We start from the raw sequence: 20296 nt of genomic DNA, 5'->3' as shown, positions 1-20296 counted from the left end.
TATCCGTATATTTTTTTTATACATAAAATCATATAAAATAAATTATTGGTTTAATGCAAGAAGAACATTCATTGGTGTAGCTATATTTTCTACAAATTCCATCACAGCCAGCGCTGTTGATTGCTTGTTTCTAAATCCATACTGGTGGTCATTTAATAAACCATATTTTTCAAAAAAGTCTTTCTACAAAACCGGGGTAACAAGGGAACAGGTCTATAATTTGACACAATATGCTTTTTGCCATTTTTATACACTGGTATCACTTTTGCTATTTTCATTTTATCAGGAATTTTTTTTTTTTATTGCAGACATAAGTAAATGGTTCGATAACACAATTAATGACTTCTTTTATAAGTGACATTTCAGGATTGTTAGTCAGTTGATTTTTTTTGTTCTTAATCTTTCTCACAACTTCTAGCACATCACTCGAACAGACCACTCTTGCCAAATTCGGGCCCGCATAAAAAAAAAAAAAAATCTTTAAATTCTTTCACAATCTTCTCTCTATCATCAATAACAGAATTGTCATGTTTCACAATATTATGTTGGAAAGTCTCTTTTTTGACGATTTTTAATCAGCTCATTCGGAACGCTCCAGGTTTCCTTTATGTTTCTTATATGTCTTTGCAATAAACGATCATAATAATCCTTTTTTTTGACATCTCAAATTTTGTATTTCTTATACTTATCTTCTTTTTCATAAATTCCTTATATAGCCTATTTTTCTTTTTACCAGCTTTTCCCAGCCCATTTGTTAACCTTGGTTTTTCTCTCTCTTCGTAGACCTTTTTAAAAGAAATGTAAAATATGAAATGCACACACCTGTGAGAATGCCGTTTTTCTCGCCGGGTTCGCTCCAGCTGACTTTGAGCGATGTGTCGAGGATCTCGGTGAAGCTCAGGTGGCCAACGGCGCCCGGTGCTAAACGCAAAAAACACACGCACACACATTAAAAAAAAACACGCACCCCCAGAAGAAAGGGACCTTCGCCGCCCACTTACTGTCCTCGTGCGTCATCACAAGTTTGGGAGGGCTGCGGGGTCCGTCGCCCGGCGTGGTGAAGCACAGAGCCGAGGTGTAGTAGTTGCTGAACTTCTTCAGGCCCGTCACGTAGCCCACGTGCACGCCGTCCTGGAAGTTAGGCCGCGCCGTCACCATCATCACCTCTCGTTCTTTGCCGGGCTCCCACGCCAGCAGCTGGGGGAGGGGTTTAAGATGAATGTTTGATTCTCAGCATTCACATATATTTTTAAGTATGAATGTTGCAGGACATTATTTTCTTTCCACAAAATACGCATACTTGTCTCTCAGCATTCTCTCAGTATTGCCACAAGAATAAGAAATGTGTTTTTTTGGCGGTATTATCACACGATGCTTGATTCTCAGCACCCACATTTTTTGTCTGAATGCTGGATTTGTAGCATTCAAGAATTTTCATATTCATATTTTTATATGAATGCTTGAACATTAACATTCATTTCATTTAATATTGTTTTTTGTGGTATGAATGCTTGAGTTTCAGCATTCACATGCATTTTTTGTATGAGTGATTAAGTCTCAATATTTGCAGATTTTTGTATGATTGCGTAAAAATTCAGAAATTTGTGTATATTATGGTATGTGTGTTGGATTTTCAGCACTCAGATAATTTTAGTTCCACTAAGTAACTGTTAGTTGCACTAACATTTTTTTTTATGATGCTTGATTGTTAGTACTGAAATATTTTTGTTTGATTTGATTTTCAGCAATGACATTTTTGTATGAATTATTGATTCTCAACATGCTCATAATATTCAGTATTCAAGTATTCATTCAAGTTGTATTATTATTATTATTTTAGTATGCATGCTTGATTCTTAGCATTCACAATTTTTTTTTTTTAACGTTCAGCGGTCACATATTTTCCTGAATGTTTTTTTTTGAAGGAATTCAAAAACTTGTACATTTAAAAATGAATGTTTTTTTTCTCCAGAAAAAATAAATAAAAATGAATAAAAAAATAATAAAATAAAAATAAAAATGAATGCTTAATTCACAGCCGTTTTTTGACATTATTTTTTCAAGTTGAGATGCTCGATCTTCAGCATTCCTATACAATGTTTTTAAGATGAATGTTTGCACGTCAGCAAATGCTTGATTCTTAGCATCCACATACATTTTTTTTTTTAGTATGAAAGACTAACAATCAGCATTCGCAAGCTGCGAGCGGCTTTAATTGGTGGCGTCAGTGCACCCGCTGACCTTGTAGCCTTGGTTGATACCATTGATGAACTGCGGGTTGGGGGCGGTCCACGTGAAGCGGATCGCTGTGGAGTTGACGGCCTCGGCCTGCACGTTGCCCGGAGCGATGGTCGGCACTGGGTCAGGACACGGGAAAATAAAAAATTGATTAGCTTCGATGGATAGACATCTAGGTAGCTAGCTAGAAAGAGGGCCGTAATTACCTCCCTGAAGGGTCCACTCTGTGACCTTGTGGCTGAAGGCGCCCAGGCCCGCCCCGTTGTAGGCAGCCACCTCGATTTCATAGTTGGTCCAGATGATGAGGTCCTCCAGGAGCAGTGTGGTCACGTCCGGGCTAGAGATGTTCTTGATCTGGTAGTCCACCGGAAGCCCCGTCAGACGGTACCTGAAACAAATACACACATGCAAATGGTGCCATTAGTGTGGCACCGTGCAGTACAAGTGACTCCCTGCTAGGGGGAGACAGAGCACCAACAAAATAAACCACATACTTGTATGTTAGTGGTTATTAACTATTACTACTAAGGAGAATTAACCCAGCCAGAATAGAAAAAAACGTGTGACTTACTTCAGGACATCCTGCATAAAAAATTTAAAGAAAAAAAAATGCATGTGACACGATGTGGCACCCCCTGTTGAGTGTATTGAAAAGGAAAACATATCTATAAAATATTGTTTATGGCGATACATTTTCGAGAGAAAAATAAATACATTTAATTTTTACAACCAAGAAACACATTTTTTTTTATAACAAATTCTTATCGAACAAGTAAAGCTGTATGTTTTTCTAAACAACAATTTAGTAAAATTTAGGAATACAGTCCCCCAGTTTTCAAGACACTTATTGAGATAAATGTTGTTTAAAAAAAAAAAGTTTTGTTGTTGTTGTTGAAAAAAGTAGTAATCACACAAGAACATGTAATACTTTTAGTGAAAAAAGTAAAAAAAAAAAAAAACATTATAAATTATTTTTTTCTTTTTCTTCTTTACATGAATAAGCGGGAATAAGTACTTTCCATAAAAAACAGTGCCCCCACCCCCCCAAAAAAAGTAAAATAAAATAAACACAAAATATATATATTTTTTTATAAAGAGAATTAATCTGTATTTTTTGCGAGTAACAGAAAAACAAAGAATAAAGTTAACCCTAACCCGACTAAAACCATATCTTTTATAGAAAGCAATTTAGTATTTAGGTAATATTTTTGAGATTTTTTTTCAACATTAAATACACGTCAGGAAAATAACATTTTTCTAGTCTTATTTTTCTGTTGTTTAAGCTGTGAAGCGACAAAAGCCGCCAAAACAGCCGCTTGCCAGACAAAAGAAATTAAGCAGTAAATAAAACCCCCTCCAAGGGTTGGTCTTACCGTACTGTGTATCCCCGCAGGATGCCGTTCTGGTGGCTCTCAGGCGGCGGCTGCCACTGGATCATGATGGACTGGTTGGTGCGACCGCTGGCGATGACGTTCTGAGGAGGCGCGCTGGGAGGCTCCTCTGGCAGCGACACGCTACAACACACACCAAACATGCTAATCAAAGTTCATTCCAAGTTTCCGGGGAAGCGACGGATGAGCGGTTAAAGGGAAGGCCCCAGGTATGAGTGCACAAATCTGGTGTAGACACTTGTGGCTAAGGTGTCCTTTTTCACTGAAGCAACGCCCTTCGCTCCCGGCTATTTTACTTGATTTAGACTGAGGCTCACAATGTTGTGTTCTATTGCTATAAAAACATGGAACCTACCAAAAGAAAGATTAGAGTCTCTTTCTATGTGTTTCCGTTTTGTAGCACTTAGCATTCGAATATAGCTGTTTCATCATTATTCACAAACTTGTTGAAAACACTGGCAAAAAGAGCTTGTTGCAACATGGGCCTGGTTGATCTCTTATACTCTGCTGCCACCTGCTGGCCGTTTTTTGTATTAACTACCATTGCTTTAAGGGACCTCGTCAGGTCTTCTGCATGCTCTAGCATAAATAATTTTTTTTTTTTTAAACCCGTATAAATACATTTTTGGGACCATGGCGATATTTTAAATGGAACGTTTATATACGTTTTTGGGAGCAAATGACTCCTACCAAGTTTTCCCCGGTACTAAAAATGTACTTACTCTCTTCAAAATGATTGCAGGTTGCTTAGCCTATCTGTTCTGCAGGGAATTTGGTGCACTCTGTAATCGACACTTGCGTCATTTGTGACGGTACTTCGTGTGATTTCTTTATTATTGTAATCCCTTCACACTAATTATGTCAAGCAAAAACAGAAAGTAGTATATGTGCAATACAAATTCACATGTAGAACGGAATTTATGGTGCTCCACAGGGTTCAATTCTGGGATCTCTGCAGTTTTCATTGGTGTCCCTTTAGAAAGCAACTGGTTAATTCTGAACACAGCCATGTTAAAAGTTACAAAAGGGTGTGCAGACTTGTGCAACCACATTCTGGTTTAACTTCACTGGTAGGAAAAAAGACTACAATATTGCAATGGTATTATTTTGTAATTCAAAGTAATGATTACATACATTTTACATCCAAATTGTCTTTTACATGCTTTAATTGAAAGTGAAAATAACGAGCAGGCTTTTTTCATTTGCATGTTTATGATTTGAAAAGTCTACTGTATACATTGCAAATGCAACGTTCCTGATCTTGTGTATTGGATGACAAGTACATCAGACTAAATCTTTTTTTCTCGTAGGCGACACTGCATGGAAGGCTCACTGCGGCGTGTTTACAAGTGACAACGTGCTTTGTTTATCTGTGTGTGTGTGTGTGTGTGTGCGTGCGTTCGCTCTGGCGGGATTGCAGGCTCCCATCACTCCTCGCCGACTCCTGACCGAAAGCATCAGTCAAAGCGGTTGCCGTGGAAACAGTCTTCACTATTTACCCACAAGTTTTCAACTCAAAAGACGGTCCGCCGTCCTTCAACCTTTATGACCACAAATGTCGACTGAGTGTTGCATTATGGGATGGCAGCTCACCGCTCCGTCTCCTTGCTGAACTGGCCCTTGCCCACGTCGTTGACGGCGCAAAGGCGGAACTGGTAGGAGCGCGCCGGGATCAGGCCGTTGACTGTCACCGCGGATGACTCGGGTTCGATGCTGGCCAGCAGGACGGCCCAGGGAGCATCTGCAAATTGCCACATTACATTTGTCCTAGGGTACAATCATAATCTCATAAACAAAAATCATACAACTTTTACAAAAATAAATTTAGATTTTTCTAGAGAGAAATAATGTCATATAAAAAAAAACATGTTATTTTTAGAGAAAAAAAAACATAATCCAATAAGAAAAAAGTTATATTTATAAAAAAATAAAATAAAAATAAAAACAATCTTCCAAAACAGTCATACTTTGAGAATAAAGTACTTTTCCCAAGAAAAAAGTTCTAACTTTGTGGGAACAAAGTCTGACTTTAAAAATAAAAATACAATTGTAAGCTAACAGAGTAAAGTCGCATTTTTAAGGAAAAAATTGACATATGATAAAGTTGTAGTTTATTTATTTATTTCAGAAAAATGGCAGAATCTAGGAGAAAAAGGAGCCCCACCACAAGCATTGCATTACTTTTCCCCCCTCGAAAACATAGTCATAAAAAATTCTTAATAAAGTTGGATGTTTTTGAATAAATTCCATAATCTTATTTTCGATAATCTTCAATCTTTTGTTTTTAAAGAAAACAAATCCTAAAACGAGAATATAGCCATAGTTGTATTATGTGAATTTATTATTATTATTATAATTATTATTATTATTTAAATTATTGTTTTATAATGCTTATTTTTCCCCACAAATAATACTTTCCGTGAAAAAAAAACTGAAGGATTTTTAAGGTTTCCTAAAAAAAAAAGTCAGAATATATGAGAAAAAAAAAGTCATTTTCCGAGCGTAATGTCAATTGAAAAAAAAAAAATACTGAAATGCTATGACATTCAAATTTCTTGAGAAAAAGAAATACAAAAATAAAGTTGTAAATAAATGAATACCGTTACGAGACTTAAATCATATACGGTACAAGATTTTCGAAAAAAGTTGGATTCCTTTATGAAATTGTTTTGAGAATTACAGTCATCACTTATGAGAATAAAACTGAATTTTTTCAACAAAGACAAAGTTAAAATGTTAAAAAAACAATATTGTAGGTTTAAAGCCAAACATTTTACTTTTACCAGAGTAAAGTTGTATTTTTCAAGACAACAACTAATCTTATGAGACTAAAGTAAACTGTGTATTTTTAAAAATAGAGTTTCATTCTTTCCAGACTAAAGTTATGTTTCTGACGACATGCCTAACGCCTCTTAGCATGTTAGCGTGCTGGCGGACGGTGGGCCTGCTGTGTGCACATCAGCGAGAATATTCAACAGCCCTCATGCAACAATGTCGCTTTTGTGTCACGGCACTTTCTTCCCCCACCAAATACGAAAAGTGATGGACGCCCTTAATGGCCGGTATTGATCTTAAATTCTTTTTCAACTTCCTGGCGGGGCGCTAGTGCGCTAACAGGCTAACGGGGGTGACGACACAGAAGCGCGCCAGCTTGAAATCCAAACGATGCACATAAGGGGATTCCGGAAAAAAAAAAAAAAAAAAAAAAAAAAAACTAAATGCCCTTTTCCTTTAGCACACCCTGCAAAACAGGGTAAGGGTAACCTACTGTTTTCAGACACCTCCAGGATGTAGCGCATGAGCGGGCTGTTGCCATCGAAGGCTTTGGCCCAGGTCAGGTCGATGGCACGCCGCTCAGACACGCTCAGAACAGCTGTGGGGTTTTCGGGCGCGTGAGGCAGCTGCCTGCGGGGAACAACATGGACGCCAATTAGCATTGGACATATTACATTGAGGTCAAGGGGAACAAAAGAACAGAAATACAACAAATGGTAACTTAAGCTAATGACATGTTTGAATATATTCAATGAATTTGTCAACGTTTGTCTTATTAGATTTAGGATTTTTCTTACGAAAAATATTTTATTGGTAATATTTTTACCTTAAGTGCAAATACTTATTTTTATCATGTGGTGCATAACATTAAACAAGTCATGCATTTAGTGTATAGGGATTTCTATTTATTTATTTATTTTTTTTAAATCATATATTCATGCACCCATACCTCTATATACTTATATACAACTATGTGCAAGGATTTTTTTTTAGGACAAAATATTGCTAACACTTTTAACATTTATCATGCATGTTTTCAGTGATTTTTTTTCAATTCATTTTTTGATACTACATTTATGCACATTAAAGTGGATTGTCTTTTAAATAAAAATATATCTTAACTCAATTAATGTAGACCGTTAGCTACACATGGCGATGTAAAAAGAAAAATAATTTTGAAAACTGACAATATTTTTTACTACATTCTTCATGCGCATTACGGAACACTTTTTAAAAAATTTTTTTTACAAAAAACATATGGAATACCCTTTTAAATATGTTAGAAAAGAAAAAAAGTATTTTACACCATCTTACAGGGCACTTTTATATTTAATTTTTTCTAAAAATCATGACAAATACGATAATATTTTACAACCTTTATCAGGCATGTTAACTTCTTATAAGGACTATTTAATGTACTATTTTAAATCCCTAAATTGTAAGGGGTTATTCTTAATTAAAAAGTAAAGTAGTTCCATTTTAGCCTTAGTGAGTGCGACGGTGGTGTTAGTTGAGGAAGAGGACAGACAGGAAACGAGTCAGAGGTGTGAGTCCCATGAAAGTCCCTTCAGTGTGTGTGTGCGTGTGTAGGTTCACCTGACGCGTAGGTGGGCGCTGCGGGAATCGTTGCCACCCACCGAGGTCACACGGCAGGTGTAGGTGCCAATGTCGCCCGACCACGTCTGCGAGATGTGCAGGGTGCCGTCGGCGTCCTGCTGCATGCGTGGGATGGCGTGCACGTTGATGGCCACGCCCTCTTTCTCCCACATGTGCCTGTGTGGATTCATTTGAAAATGTATTATTTGTCCACTGAACTATGGAGGACATTTTAAAAATAAACAAATGAAAAAATAAATATATAAAAGTGAAAAATAAAAACGGTTATAAAAAATATAATTCAAAAATTAAATAAAAAAAATATATACAAATGGAAAAAAATAAATACAAATATCCATATATAAATAAATAAAGAAAAGTGATTGATATTTAATTATATTTATATATTTATTTTTGTATTTATTTTATATTTATCTTTAAGAATCTCGTTTTTATTTTTGTATTTTTGTATTTATATTTACTTATATATAGTTGTTTTTAGTGCCATTTATTTTATTTTTTTTTCATTAGATTTTTTTATATCCATTTTTATTTGAACTTTTATTCATTTATTAATTAATTTATTTATTTTTAATTTTGGCAGTTTTGGTCTTCCATACTGAACGATTAATAGTTGCACCTCTTAAGTTATTATTATTGATATTTTAGATAATTAATAATGTAACATTTTACAATTTCAAAAAGTATGCAGCAATTTCTGTCTTGAAGGAGGAATTCAATTTTATGGCTTATGTTATTACTGCCATTACTGAGAGCATCCTTGGAATGATAATTACTTTTCATAGCGCACTGCAAAGAAGGTGTTGCAGCAAACAGCACGGGTCTTAAAGTTTGTTCACTTTTATTCAGCGCTCAACTGTGGAGTTACTTTATTCCGGAAGGTTTTATAGCATCCGCCCCAGAAGGTCGCCCGCTGAATAAAGCCGTTTGAATGCGTCGGCTTACCTGACATTCACGCTGGGATCATGCGTGACACCGCAGGTTAGCGCGGCCTTGGTGCCTTTGATGATGCTCTGCTCCTGCGGGGGCGTCGTGATCCGGGTTCGAGCTGAGGAGGCGGCGGAGGAGAGATGACGGAATGTTCCGGAACAAGGAAGAGGCAATAATGCTCTTCTACTTACCCCAGACCACGAGGTCTGCGGACGCCTCGTCGATGCCGCGGGAGTTGCTGGCCATGCAGGTGTATGTGCCGGCGTCGGAGATGTGCGAGGGCGAGATGAGCAGGCTGCCCGACTCCAGCAGGGTGAAGCGGGGCAGCTGCACCGAACCGCTGGCCAGGACACGCTCGCCTGACGGGTATGAGGCAATGAGGGCGTCAAGAGTTTGTCAAGTTGGTCCATCACGCCAAACTTGAGCCAGCTACATATTTACATTTACAACCTTATGTTGTGTAACCAATTTCTTTAAATATCTGTGGGACAAATTGATTAGACTAATCCAGGCCCGACTACTCGGCTGTCAAGAGCTGTCTTCCCAAGACAAAACAAAACAACTAAATACAATTATCACAATACAGCTACAGCATAAGCACTTTGTAAGTGATCACAAAATTTCAGGCCCGATTAGTTGGCTGCCTAAGACTGCCATACACACACAAAAAAATATTTTTTTAATCCTGGAAGTGCTTTGAGGCAATCCCAGAGAATTATTGGCTAATCTCTAATTAGCTAGTATCTCATTTTATACTAATTAAGGCCTGACTAGTTTGCTGCCTAAACTGGCTGCTGGAGAACCAAAATTGTAAGGTTTGGTTTTGGAAAAATGTTTTGTTGTTGCAATACTGTACATGGGTATAGCACAGACACTTTGTCAGTATTCACATAATGTATTGAAGTCTTTCAGGCCAGACTAGTTGGCTGCCTCAACAGGCTGCCATAGAACAAAAATTAATATTTTAATGCTTAAAAAATAGCAATGTTTGCTGCAAATATCACAATATTGTAAATATCTACAAAGCAGATGCTTTAACGCTCATAATAGACAAATTCAGGCCCGACTAGTTGGCTGCCTCAACAGGCTGCCATAGAACCAAAATTAATAGTTTAATGCTTAAAAAATAGCAATGTTTGCTGCAAATATCACAATATTGTAAATATCTACAAAGCAGATGCTTTAACGCTCATAATAGACAAATTCAGGCCCGACTAGTTGGCTGCCTCAACAGGCTGCCATAGAACCAAAATTAATAGTTTAATGCTTAAAAAATAGCAATGTTTGCTGCAAATATCACAATATTGTAAATATCTACAAAGCAGATGCTTTAACGCTCATAATAGACAAATTCAGGCCCGACTAGTTGGCTGCCTCAACAGGCTACCATAGAACCCAGTTGTTTTTGACTGAAACAAAATGTAAGAAAAACATAAGTTGGCTGTAAATATGCTTAGAAGAAATTTCAGGGCATAATGTCCTCATCTCATGATATCATTTGCTAGCGCAGGCCCATCTAGCTGTCTCAAAACGCTTTCATAGAACCAAAATTATAGTTTGGTGCTACCAAAAAAAGCAACGTTTGTCATGAACACCGCAATGGCATACATAGCTTCGGTGTTTTGAGGACAAGACATCATTGCCTAATCTTATGATGTAATAGAATTCAGGCCCGACAAATTGGCTACCCTCAGCAGTGACAATGACAAAAAAAATCAACTAAGCAAGACCATGTAAAATTCAGGGTCACAAATTTGTATTAAATAAATATCACAGTATCGTATACAGCAGGCCCGACAAGTTGGCTGCCCGAACAGGCTGCCGTGGTGAAATGTAACGCTTGAGCGGAACAGGCACTCGAAGTGGATCACGAGGAGAAACCGGGACAATGTTTTCCTCATTGTGATGCAAAACAAGAAAAGCCCGGTGCAGGATAAACCTTAGGATCCAAGCCGGCTTTAGCCAGTAAGCCGCCACAAACTATCCTCCGGTGCATAATAGATAACATACGTTATAATCCCCAGGTGTGTATGTGAATGTGTGTGTGTGTGTGTGTGTGTGCAATGCAAACCTTTTTGCCAGGTGATAGCCGGCCTTGGTGCGCCGGAAGTCTCGCAATGCAGGATGATGGACATCCCATCAATCACGGTGCTGTCCGAGGGTCCGGCTGTGATGTTGGGTGCGATGCCTGCGTTGGCGCGCACACACAAAAAAAAAATAAGTATACCATGACAACAGAGAAGTTAAGTAAGAGGCGAGGAAGTAATCCCACTCAGGATACTGTAAGCACCTGCCTCTTGATTTCGAGTGTCGTGAATTATTCTTACACATATTCTACACATCCTTCATCTCAATGCCAATACTGTACAGTGCATCTATAAGAAATGACTGCTGCGGGAATGTGAAGAAAGCGAGCGGAAATACCAAATAAATAGATGAATGAAAAAGTTGAATAGAAAATCACAGAATCCCCAAAAGAGAAGTAAATATTCCCTTCAGTGGTTGTAAGCGCCATAGAATTTTCTTGAAATCACTCAAGGCATCATTTCCTCCTCGTTGTGTTTTGATTCACTTTGCCAAGAGCAGGTTTGACCAAAATGAGATAAAAAAAATGCGGCAGTTTACAGTATATGCACTTGTAGATGCCACCAGAAATGCTTTCATTTCATCTAATTTGGTTAAAAAAAAAAGTTTCATTTGGCTTGTTTACGCTAATAATGCCTTTTTGTAATTTGTCCAAACTACGTCCCGGGGGCTTTTTGTGGCCCACCATCTATTTTTCAGCGGCCCGCGATATATACTAAAAATGATATTTGGTACACGAAAAATGACAAACTGCTAGTATATAAAAAGGAAAATGAAATGGAAGTAGGCAGACTGAGAAAAGTGTAAAAAAAAAAATGGGTGCCACCACAAGTAATAAATTGGTTCATATACTTGTAGAGTTTTTTTTAGACATGCAAATTTACAAATTTATTTAAAATAACACAATTTCTTCCACATTCTGCTCTGTCAAAGTTGGATTTATGAACATCAATAATGCTCAAGTAACTGTTTTAAATATGGTCAGCAGTTTTCTCTTGCTTTGGTTCTGAATGTGGAGATGGGATTTGTCGCTGTTGAGTGCAGGGGGGGATCTAGACTAGTGGGATAGAGGGCCGAGGCCACCCCAAAATTGGGAAAATCCTCAACTATTTGTCTAAGAAAGCAAATTATGTAGGATTTTTTTTTAAATTAACTCGAAAGTATACATAATATATAAATGCTTGCTTGATTGATTATTTCAGGGTGTTTAATAAAGAAAATAAAAAAAAGAAGTGGTCTTTGCATCATTCCATTTTTGTGTATTTGGGGCCCTTAAATGAAACAATTTGGACCACCACTGGCTTCTGACCTTCGAACTGAGGTCAGAACAGTCAATTCACGAAATATGTGCTGATGAAGATTGACGGACCCAAAACGCACAATTCCATCTTTGACATCTGCGAGAAACCGTTCCTGTTCTTCGGCGAACTCACTGGTGACGGCGAGGTAGGTGTTGGTCTGGACCTCGCCCGCCGCATTCCTGGCGAAGCACTGGAACATGCCGGTGTCGTCGGGCAGGAGGCCGTTGACCTGCAGGCTGCCGCCTGTCAGCACCCGGTACCGCGGGGTTTTCACCGGGTCGATGGGCGTGGCGTCTTTGTACCACACGATGTCTGGCTGGGGCACACCTGCGGGCGGCCATTTTGAGTGGTTAGTGAGATGTAAATTTCGAGTAAATTTCCATTGGAATTATGGAAATTTTTGTAAATATTTTATTACAACTTTTCATGTGACAACATTGAAGAAATAACATTTATGATGATTTATTTACATAATCTTTAAACAAATATGGCAATATATATATATATATTTTTTTTAAATAAATACAACACATGAGAAGGTGAGGTAGAAACCCATTACGGGCTTATCAAGGACCTCTCCTAAGAATAATAAACTAATATTTTAATAAAAATATACTACCAAAGCTATATATATAGCCTCAACAAACATATCTTCAACATAATTGAATTATTACTTTAGCAAAAATAATTTCATAGCAGCACACATTAAATACTGTATACACAATCAGAACAATTTTTTTTTTTTCCACAATGTTCCCACCATTTTTGACCAAGTGCCGCCATTTTAAAATTTGTGAAAATGTTGAAATGTTAATGAAATATATAGCACTGATTCTAATTGCACATTTGGTGTTTCTGGGCATTTCTTAAGTGATGTTCAGAATTTTTGATTTTGACTTACGATACCACCAGCCAACAAGTAAGTGTTGTGATTTTCAAGAAATTTAAAATGGTGGCACAGTCAATGTTGGCGGGAAAATTCAGTGACAGTTTTGAATATGAAAAACAGCCCCAAAACATCCCTTTGGTCCAAAGAAACCACCCAGAAACACCAAATGTGCAATCATTATTGATTTCATTGAAATTTCACCCAAAATGGCGGCACATGGTTAGAAATAGTGGGAAAATTCTGAAAATTTATTTTTTTCCCCCCTCCCATCTATTTGATTAAAATGACAAATGGTCTTGTTAGAAATTCAAAAAATAGTGAAAATTACTGTCCCTTAAAAACAACTCAACACTCGGCCAATAATGTCTTAAATAATGACAACAAAAATGAGTAAACCCCTATGTGAAAATGGCCCAAATTGGCCACATATGCAGACATCCACATTAAAAAGCATAACATTTGTAAGTAGAATTTGATCAAGTTTTAAGCATTATATTCCACAATCAAAACTGTCATTGAAGAAGAAAAACATGAATGTGAAGTTTAGTACTACTCATCCTTCTGAGGCAATCCATTCAAACGTGAACAAAAATGCACCCCTTTATCCAATAAAGAAGATAATTGCATGATGGGGCCTTGTGTCAATAGCCCTGCAGTAAGCAGTGTGGTATGTGCATTTCTTTGAAGAACAGCATATTCAGTTGTACTGGTTGGATAATGCCAAAATGTATTTTCCACAATTATTGTAAGATTCCTATAATGAGCCAACCTTCATTTTTGTAAATGCCTCATTTTCTACCTACCATTTATAATCATGATTGAATACCCGTGGAAAGATTCCAACATTGAAAATGCTTTGAATTTTGCAACCCCATCTACCCGTGGTTGTAAAGGAGAAAATGCGTGCTCACCTCGCGCTTGACAGGGAATGTCCACCACCTTCTCCATCTCGGCGGTGATGTGCTTCTCCGGCTCTTTGATGAACTGCGGCGGCTCTGGGAGAAGACAGCAGAATGGAAGAAACGCCACGGTGATGAAATCCGAAATCCCGTCGCAGCAATCCAAAAAGTTTCAAACGGGAACTGACAGATTTAATTGGAGGGAAAAAAAGGAGGTGGCCCTGGGGGGTCGGCAAAAACAAAGAAATAAGACGGCGACGGAGAGACATTTGGTATTCCGCTTGGGTTTTTGGCCGTAACCTTCAAACGGGCAGCAGGGGAGGCGCGGCGTCGGTAGGCGGCATTCAAAGGGAAAAAAAAGTTAAGCGCACCTTGCTCTTTGAATGCCATCGCAACCTTGACGCCATCAAAGCGTTCAAAAGCGACTCGGGCATTCAAATGCTTTCGCCAGGGGCAGCCGGCTTAATGGCGGCTTCACAGGCGACACCTTTTGTCACACTTTTGGACTGGCGACAGAACCGCGACACTGATTAGCAGCAGGGGGAAAGTTGGCTGAAAAATGGCAACGGATAGCATTAAAAAAAAAAAGGTGGGGTATTGAAGTCTGAACCCTGACGAGTCAAGCTTTCGGTCTACAGAGCCGCAATGCGGGCTGGCATTGGAGCTTTGAGAAAGAACAATCATTTCCAACAGTTGGGAGAAATTTGGTCGGAAACTACGATTACCTCGATCGTTTTGATTTCAACTATATTTATTCCGATTCAAAGGCAACCTTGAAAATAAATACGGATCTTGCCGTTACATTTGAGCGTATTGATTTTGACGGCTAATGGGATTCAAAAAGAAAACATTACTATTAGGAATAATTAGGAATGTTTGAGACCGATACCAGTACGAGTACTCAATCTCTTAAATAATCACCGATACCAAATACCAACACCACTAGTACTTTAGAAACATTACATTGCCCAAAAAACAATGACAGATAATTTTAACGAAAGATTGTATATCCCAATACAGCATTTTCGTTAAAATTGTATAAAATTAATCACAGTTTTCTATTCTTCTAGTTTGTAATTTGTAGTTTATTTTCATAAAGAGAGTGGCCAATACTTGTATTGCCGCACTATAAAATAAAAACTACAAATCCTGACCAACAGTGTAATGACAAGAAACAAATCGTCACTTTTAACTTACTGTTACAATATCAATAAAAATAAATAATAATAATAATACAAATAAATGCTTGCTAAAATTGTGCAAAGTTGAATCAACTAGCAACTGGATTTATCTTGTTGAATTTGTTGCATTTTTTCTTGTTATCCGAAAAGGGTCAAAAAGGCAATCATTATCATAGTTATTATTATTAGAGATAGACCAATGTGTTTTTTTGAGGGCGGATATCGATACCGATTATTCGTAGCTAATGACACCGATAACCGATATTTGGAGTCGATATTCATTTTCACTAAAAGAAAAAATATTGGCATCAAAATAAAAAATAAAAATAAAATAAAATACAAAGTCCAGCTCTTAAATTTTTTTTAAATTGTATTAACCATGCGTTTGTTGAACAACTTTTAGGGTTCATAAAATATTGGGAGTAGAAAAAAAAATATTAGTCAATAGACATCTTAGACACCAGGAACTAGAAATTAGAAGAATAGATTATTACCATTAATTTCATGCAATTTGAAGGAAAAATGCTGTATTGGGATACATAGATCTCTCTTTAAAATTTCCTTTATGTATCAAAAAGTATTAGTGGTATCGGCGCTTGGTATCGGTGACTACTCAGGAATTGAGTACTCATACTGTTATTGGTCTGAAAAAAGTGATATCAGACATCCTTAATTATTATTATTATTATTATTATTATTATTATTATTATTAAAAGTAGTAGTAGTAGTAGTAGTATAAATATTAGCCAATTGTGTTATTAAACAAAGTGCCTTTGATCATTTTTGATTTCAACTAGTTTACCAAGATTAAGACGTCATTTAAAGTCAGCATGTTCTTGACATTTCACATTCTCACCGAGCACGTGCAGGTACGCGCCGGCGCTGACGGACGGCACGCTGCTGCTGCGAAGCACGGCCTCGCACTCGTAGTAACCGGCGTCGGCCACCAGGGGGCTGAGGATGGTCAGCCGGCGGTTGAAGTCGCTCAGGCCGCTGCTCACTGCCACGCCGTTCTTCCGCCAGGTGATGCTCAGCTTGATGAGCGGCCTGCGGAGTGCAAAAAGCAGGAAGTTGTCTTTTTGTCACTCGGTTCAATTTTCAGCGCGTTTACCTGGCGTTGGCCACACACTCCATGGTGACTTCCGACGTTCCCGTGACGACGCTGGTGTTCCGTGGCGGGATGATGATGGTGGGTGCGATGGGGTCCGCCGGGCCTCCCACATCTACAGGCAGACACGTTTAATGGCGCTTTTGTTTGTGTGTGACTCCAATGCATGTCAAAAGCACACTTTGCAAGGGAGAAATAAAATAAACGGCAGGAGAAATCATTTTAGTATCAAGTCTACTCGAGCGCTGACTAGAATGAATCCTCCACGGATCACAAACTGGGGAGTCCCGTCACTTGGCAGGGATTAAAAGGGAGAGAGAAAATGTGCCCAATACTCCCGCCTGCAGCCTCCTGACATGAGCTGGCTTCTGGGAAGCGGCAAATTGTCAGCTCTGCTGCAGGAGCCAGCATTCCCGTCGGGAGAGTTTGAGACTTGGCAGCCGTTCCAAACTGGCCTTCCTCCGAAACGAAACCCGAGCTGTCGCACTTTTAGGGCATAATGGGTTGAATGCTGTGAGCGCACGCGTTGTCCCGTTATATGTGTGCGTGTGGCCACTCACTCTCCACCGAGAGGGTGATGGGCTGGCTGGTTTTGTTCTCGCCATTCTTATCGTTGACCGCCTGGACGTAGTAGCGGCCGGCGTCTGGCGCCACCGTGGACAGGATGACCAGCGTGTTGTCAAGTGTGATGGCACTAAAAAACAGAACACACAAAAACAGCTAAGCAAAATTTCAGCCAATCGGAAGAAAATATTATCACAAGTTATATATGACCGAATAAAGGCCTATATGATAAAATAATAGTGACTAATATCGGACCAAAGCAACCGCATGGCAACTGACAACTTCATCATAAAGGACATAGCAACTGCATAGCTATTAATGACATCAACATCATATCACAATATGACCCCATGACCCCTTCGTGACCCGGCCCAAAACACAGTTCTCAACACCTGGAAATTGATGACGGAAATGGGAAAAGTACTGACATGCTCTACTTGAGTAAAAGTACAGTTACTTGTGTAAAAAACAACTTTGGTAAAAGTACTCACTCAAGTTAATTACAATCAAAAAATGTAATCGTCTGACAAGGAAAAGGAAAGATTATAAAAAATTAGGGGCATCAGGTGATTACATTTTTTAATCGTAATTAATCGCATGACTTCACTAGTTAACTCATGATTAATTCATTCACTGCCATAAATTCATTAAAAAAAAAATTGGGGGGCGACAAGAAATTATAATTTTTTTATTGTAATTAATCACATGACTTAACTAGTTAATTAATGATTAATAATTTTTTTTTATATCTGTTCTAAATGTACAATACATTTTTTTTTAGTTAACAAAAGTGGGAAAAAAATGTTAAACTAATAAAAATAGTTCAAATGAATTTTTGACATTTATAGCCGTCAATGAGTTAATCTCTAATTGTATATCTGTTCTAAATGTACAATTAAAAAAATTCTAGGTATTCATACTCTTGTTAACAAAAGTGAAAAAAAAGTTAAACGAATAGAAATAGTTCAAATGAACTTTTGACGTCTATAACCGTCAATGGCAGTAAATGAGTTAAGGTTGAAAAGTTCTTTAGAGCTACTTTAAAAAGTTTAAAAAGTAAAAAAAAATCTTGGGGGCGCTACCAAGCCAATTGTATGCCTAAAAATACTGGTTGAAGTCATTTCAGCTTTTGAAAAACAAGCAACGACGATCTCATCTGATTAGAGCTAAATTATATTTAATGCTTTCATCCAAGCGGCCGGAGAGCGCATTAAACATTTGAACGCCATAATTACACCCTTCAAGCCACATTAGCCATATTGATCAAGAGCGCGTAAACAATGTGTCGGCGCGGACAGAGCGTAAATATTGACATCCTTTTCTTGCTCCTCGCATAAGCGTTATGAAACATGATCATGCAGCACAGAATTCAATTGGCTCTTCTGGACTGAAAGGATGCTGAATGAGGTAAATGGATCCAATATCTGACTATCTTGAATATTTCCTAAAAAAATTAAAAAATGCAAATAAAAAGACTGTTGAAAAATGTGTTATATCAATAGCATTATTAGGAACGTTTTTTTCACCCATCTTCTGCTCATATGACGCTCAAATTAAATCTTCATTTCTCAGCTGAAAATTGCTAATGACAAAAATGGTGAAAAGTGAGTTCCGCGATGAGACGACTGTCACTTTCTTGCCAGATGGTACTCTCGATCAATACGGGCTCTAATTTGACATTCAAAAGTGCTCCCTAAAACTCAGCAGGAGCTCATTTGAAAATTGCTAATGACAAGAATGCTGAAAAAGCAGTTGAATATCATGAATACTAAAAAAAAAAAGTCAATTTTTTTCTTCTGGTCAGGAGACACTCAAAATAAACAGGGTGCCAAATCGGACAATAGAAAATTACAAATCACCTGGTCTGACATTCTTAAATAATGCCCAAAACTTTGAAAATCAGTAAAAAAACAAAAAAACAAAAAAAGGTCAACAAAAGCACTTTTTTTTTTTTTATATATAAATAAAATATTAGAAATTTCCACCACCTATCGTCCTCAATCAGCATTTGCAGCTGTCTCACAGCATTCAAACGGCTGCTACGTAGCATTGGCGCCGTATGGAACAAAACGTGACAGCTTGCTCTTCACGTGTCACAATTATTACTGCGTGTTGAATCCCGGTGAGAAATGCAGCCCCCCTTCAATCCCTCACCACCACCCCCGTCGTGTACCTTTTAACCCCGTATTTCCGCTCGCTTATCCTGCCTTGCCGCTGTCTCGTCATCAGGATGTCGACGGAGGATGGGGGTTGGGGGAGACATGCTGCTTGTCGCTATTAGCATTTGCAGCTAAGGCAGTCCAACATGTGGATGTGAGCAGTGGTTGTGAACGTTTGTAACCCTCTGACCTTCATTTAACTAAGAGGTATAGAGGGTTAAATCCCGACAAAAATAAAATTAAAATAATTAAAGAAAATCAACTTAAAATTCACGGAAATTCACTTATTGGATTTGGGGGGAGGAGGTGGTGTCTTGGAACGTATCAGCAGCGAAAAGTGAGGGAACACTACCTATGAAAAAATATACGTTCACGTGCTAGAAACACATACAGTATTTTCTAAATTAATAGTGGATTTTTAAAGTGAATTATTTTGCATATTTTTTTTAAATTAATAGTGGCTTTTTTAAATGAATTAGATGGCGCTAAATAATACACACTGTCCCTTTAAGTATTGCAATTGCACAAACTACAGACACAATTTCACTGACATCGCTTCATTTTTTTTTTTTGTAAAGGAAAGTACAACGTCAATATTTCGTCTTCTCTTTAGGAAGGATGCAGAGACAAGTTCAACAGTTTGAACGGTTACAAATTACTATGCTATAAAAACACCAAGGGCATTTGTTAGAGGCTGCTCAAATGCCGCACCAATTATTATTATTTTTTTTAATGCCTTAACTTATTTATAGAGAGCTTCACCTGACACAAAGTTCTGTACCTAAATAAAAATCCAACATAAAACATAATTAGCCTTGACGTCTGCTAGCCAGAGGCTGAGCTGCACCGCGTATGTTTACCGAGTTGGCTTTAGCACGACGTAGCTCAATGTTGTAGCTCGCCGTTTTAAAATGTGGAAACTCACAAAAGTATCGGAATATCGATACATGTCCTGTTATGCTCATACTTGTCTAAATAACATGTTTGAAAAATAAACAACAGGAGGTCAGGAAGTCTCACTGACATACGCTAACACATCAAAAATGGGTCCATGACGCCCACCAGTCTGGGGACTTTTCTAAAAAGGGGGGCTAGAGGGGGGACCCGTTTATAATCCACGGTAAATATTTAATGCCGGCTCGCTGGCACGGCGGCGACA

At 38.0% G+C, this 20296-nt stretch overlaps 1 protein-coding gene across 4 annotated transcripts in view; it reads right to left on the bottom strand.

Moving 5' to 3' along the window:
- The window catches only part of sdk2b (sidekick cell adhesion molecule 2b), a 223279-nt gene that overhangs the window by 25014 nt on the left and 177969 nt on the right, over positions 1–20296 (bottom strand). For all 4 annotated transcript variants that reach the window (XM_077550843.1, XM_077550845.1, XM_077550846.1 and 1 more), the window contains exons 5-20: positions 16975–17108; positions 16418–16529; positions 16163–16353; positions 14138–14221; positions 12470–12664; positions 11023–11139; positions 9143–9310; positions 8967–9069; positions 8001–8177; positions 6898–7034; positions 5223–5370; positions 3612–3752; positions 2445–2626; positions 2242–2357; positions 1002–1197; positions 823–921 (exon numbers count right to left, since the gene is read on the bottom strand). In XM_077550843.1, the coding sequence (XP_077406969.1) occupies positions 823–921; positions 1002–1197; positions 2242–2357; positions 2445–2626; positions 3612–3752; positions 5223–5370; positions 6898–7034; positions 8001–8177; positions 8967–9069; positions 9143–9310; positions 11023–11139; positions 12470–12664; positions 14138–14221; positions 16163–16353; positions 16418–16529; positions 16975–17108 (2300 nt within the window). The remainder of the gene's footprint in view (positions 1–822; positions 922–1001; positions 1198–2241; positions 2358–2444; positions 2627–3611; positions 3753–5222; positions 5371–6897; positions 7035–8000; positions 8178–8966; positions 9070–9142; positions 9311–11022; positions 11140–12469; positions 12665–14137; positions 14222–16162; positions 16354–16417; positions 16530–16974; positions 17109–20296) is intronic.

Source organism: Vanacampus margaritifer, chromosome 18 (genome assembly GCF_051991255.1).
Source record: "Vanacampus margaritifer isolate UIUO_Vmar chromosome 18, RoL_Vmar_1.0, whole genome shotgun sequence".
In the NCBI taxonomy this organism is placed as follows: Eukaryota; Metazoa; Chordata; class Actinopteri; order Syngnathiformes; family Syngnathidae; genus Vanacampus; species Vanacampus margaritifer.
This window is presented reverse-complemented; position numbering and strand designations above follow the sequence as displayed.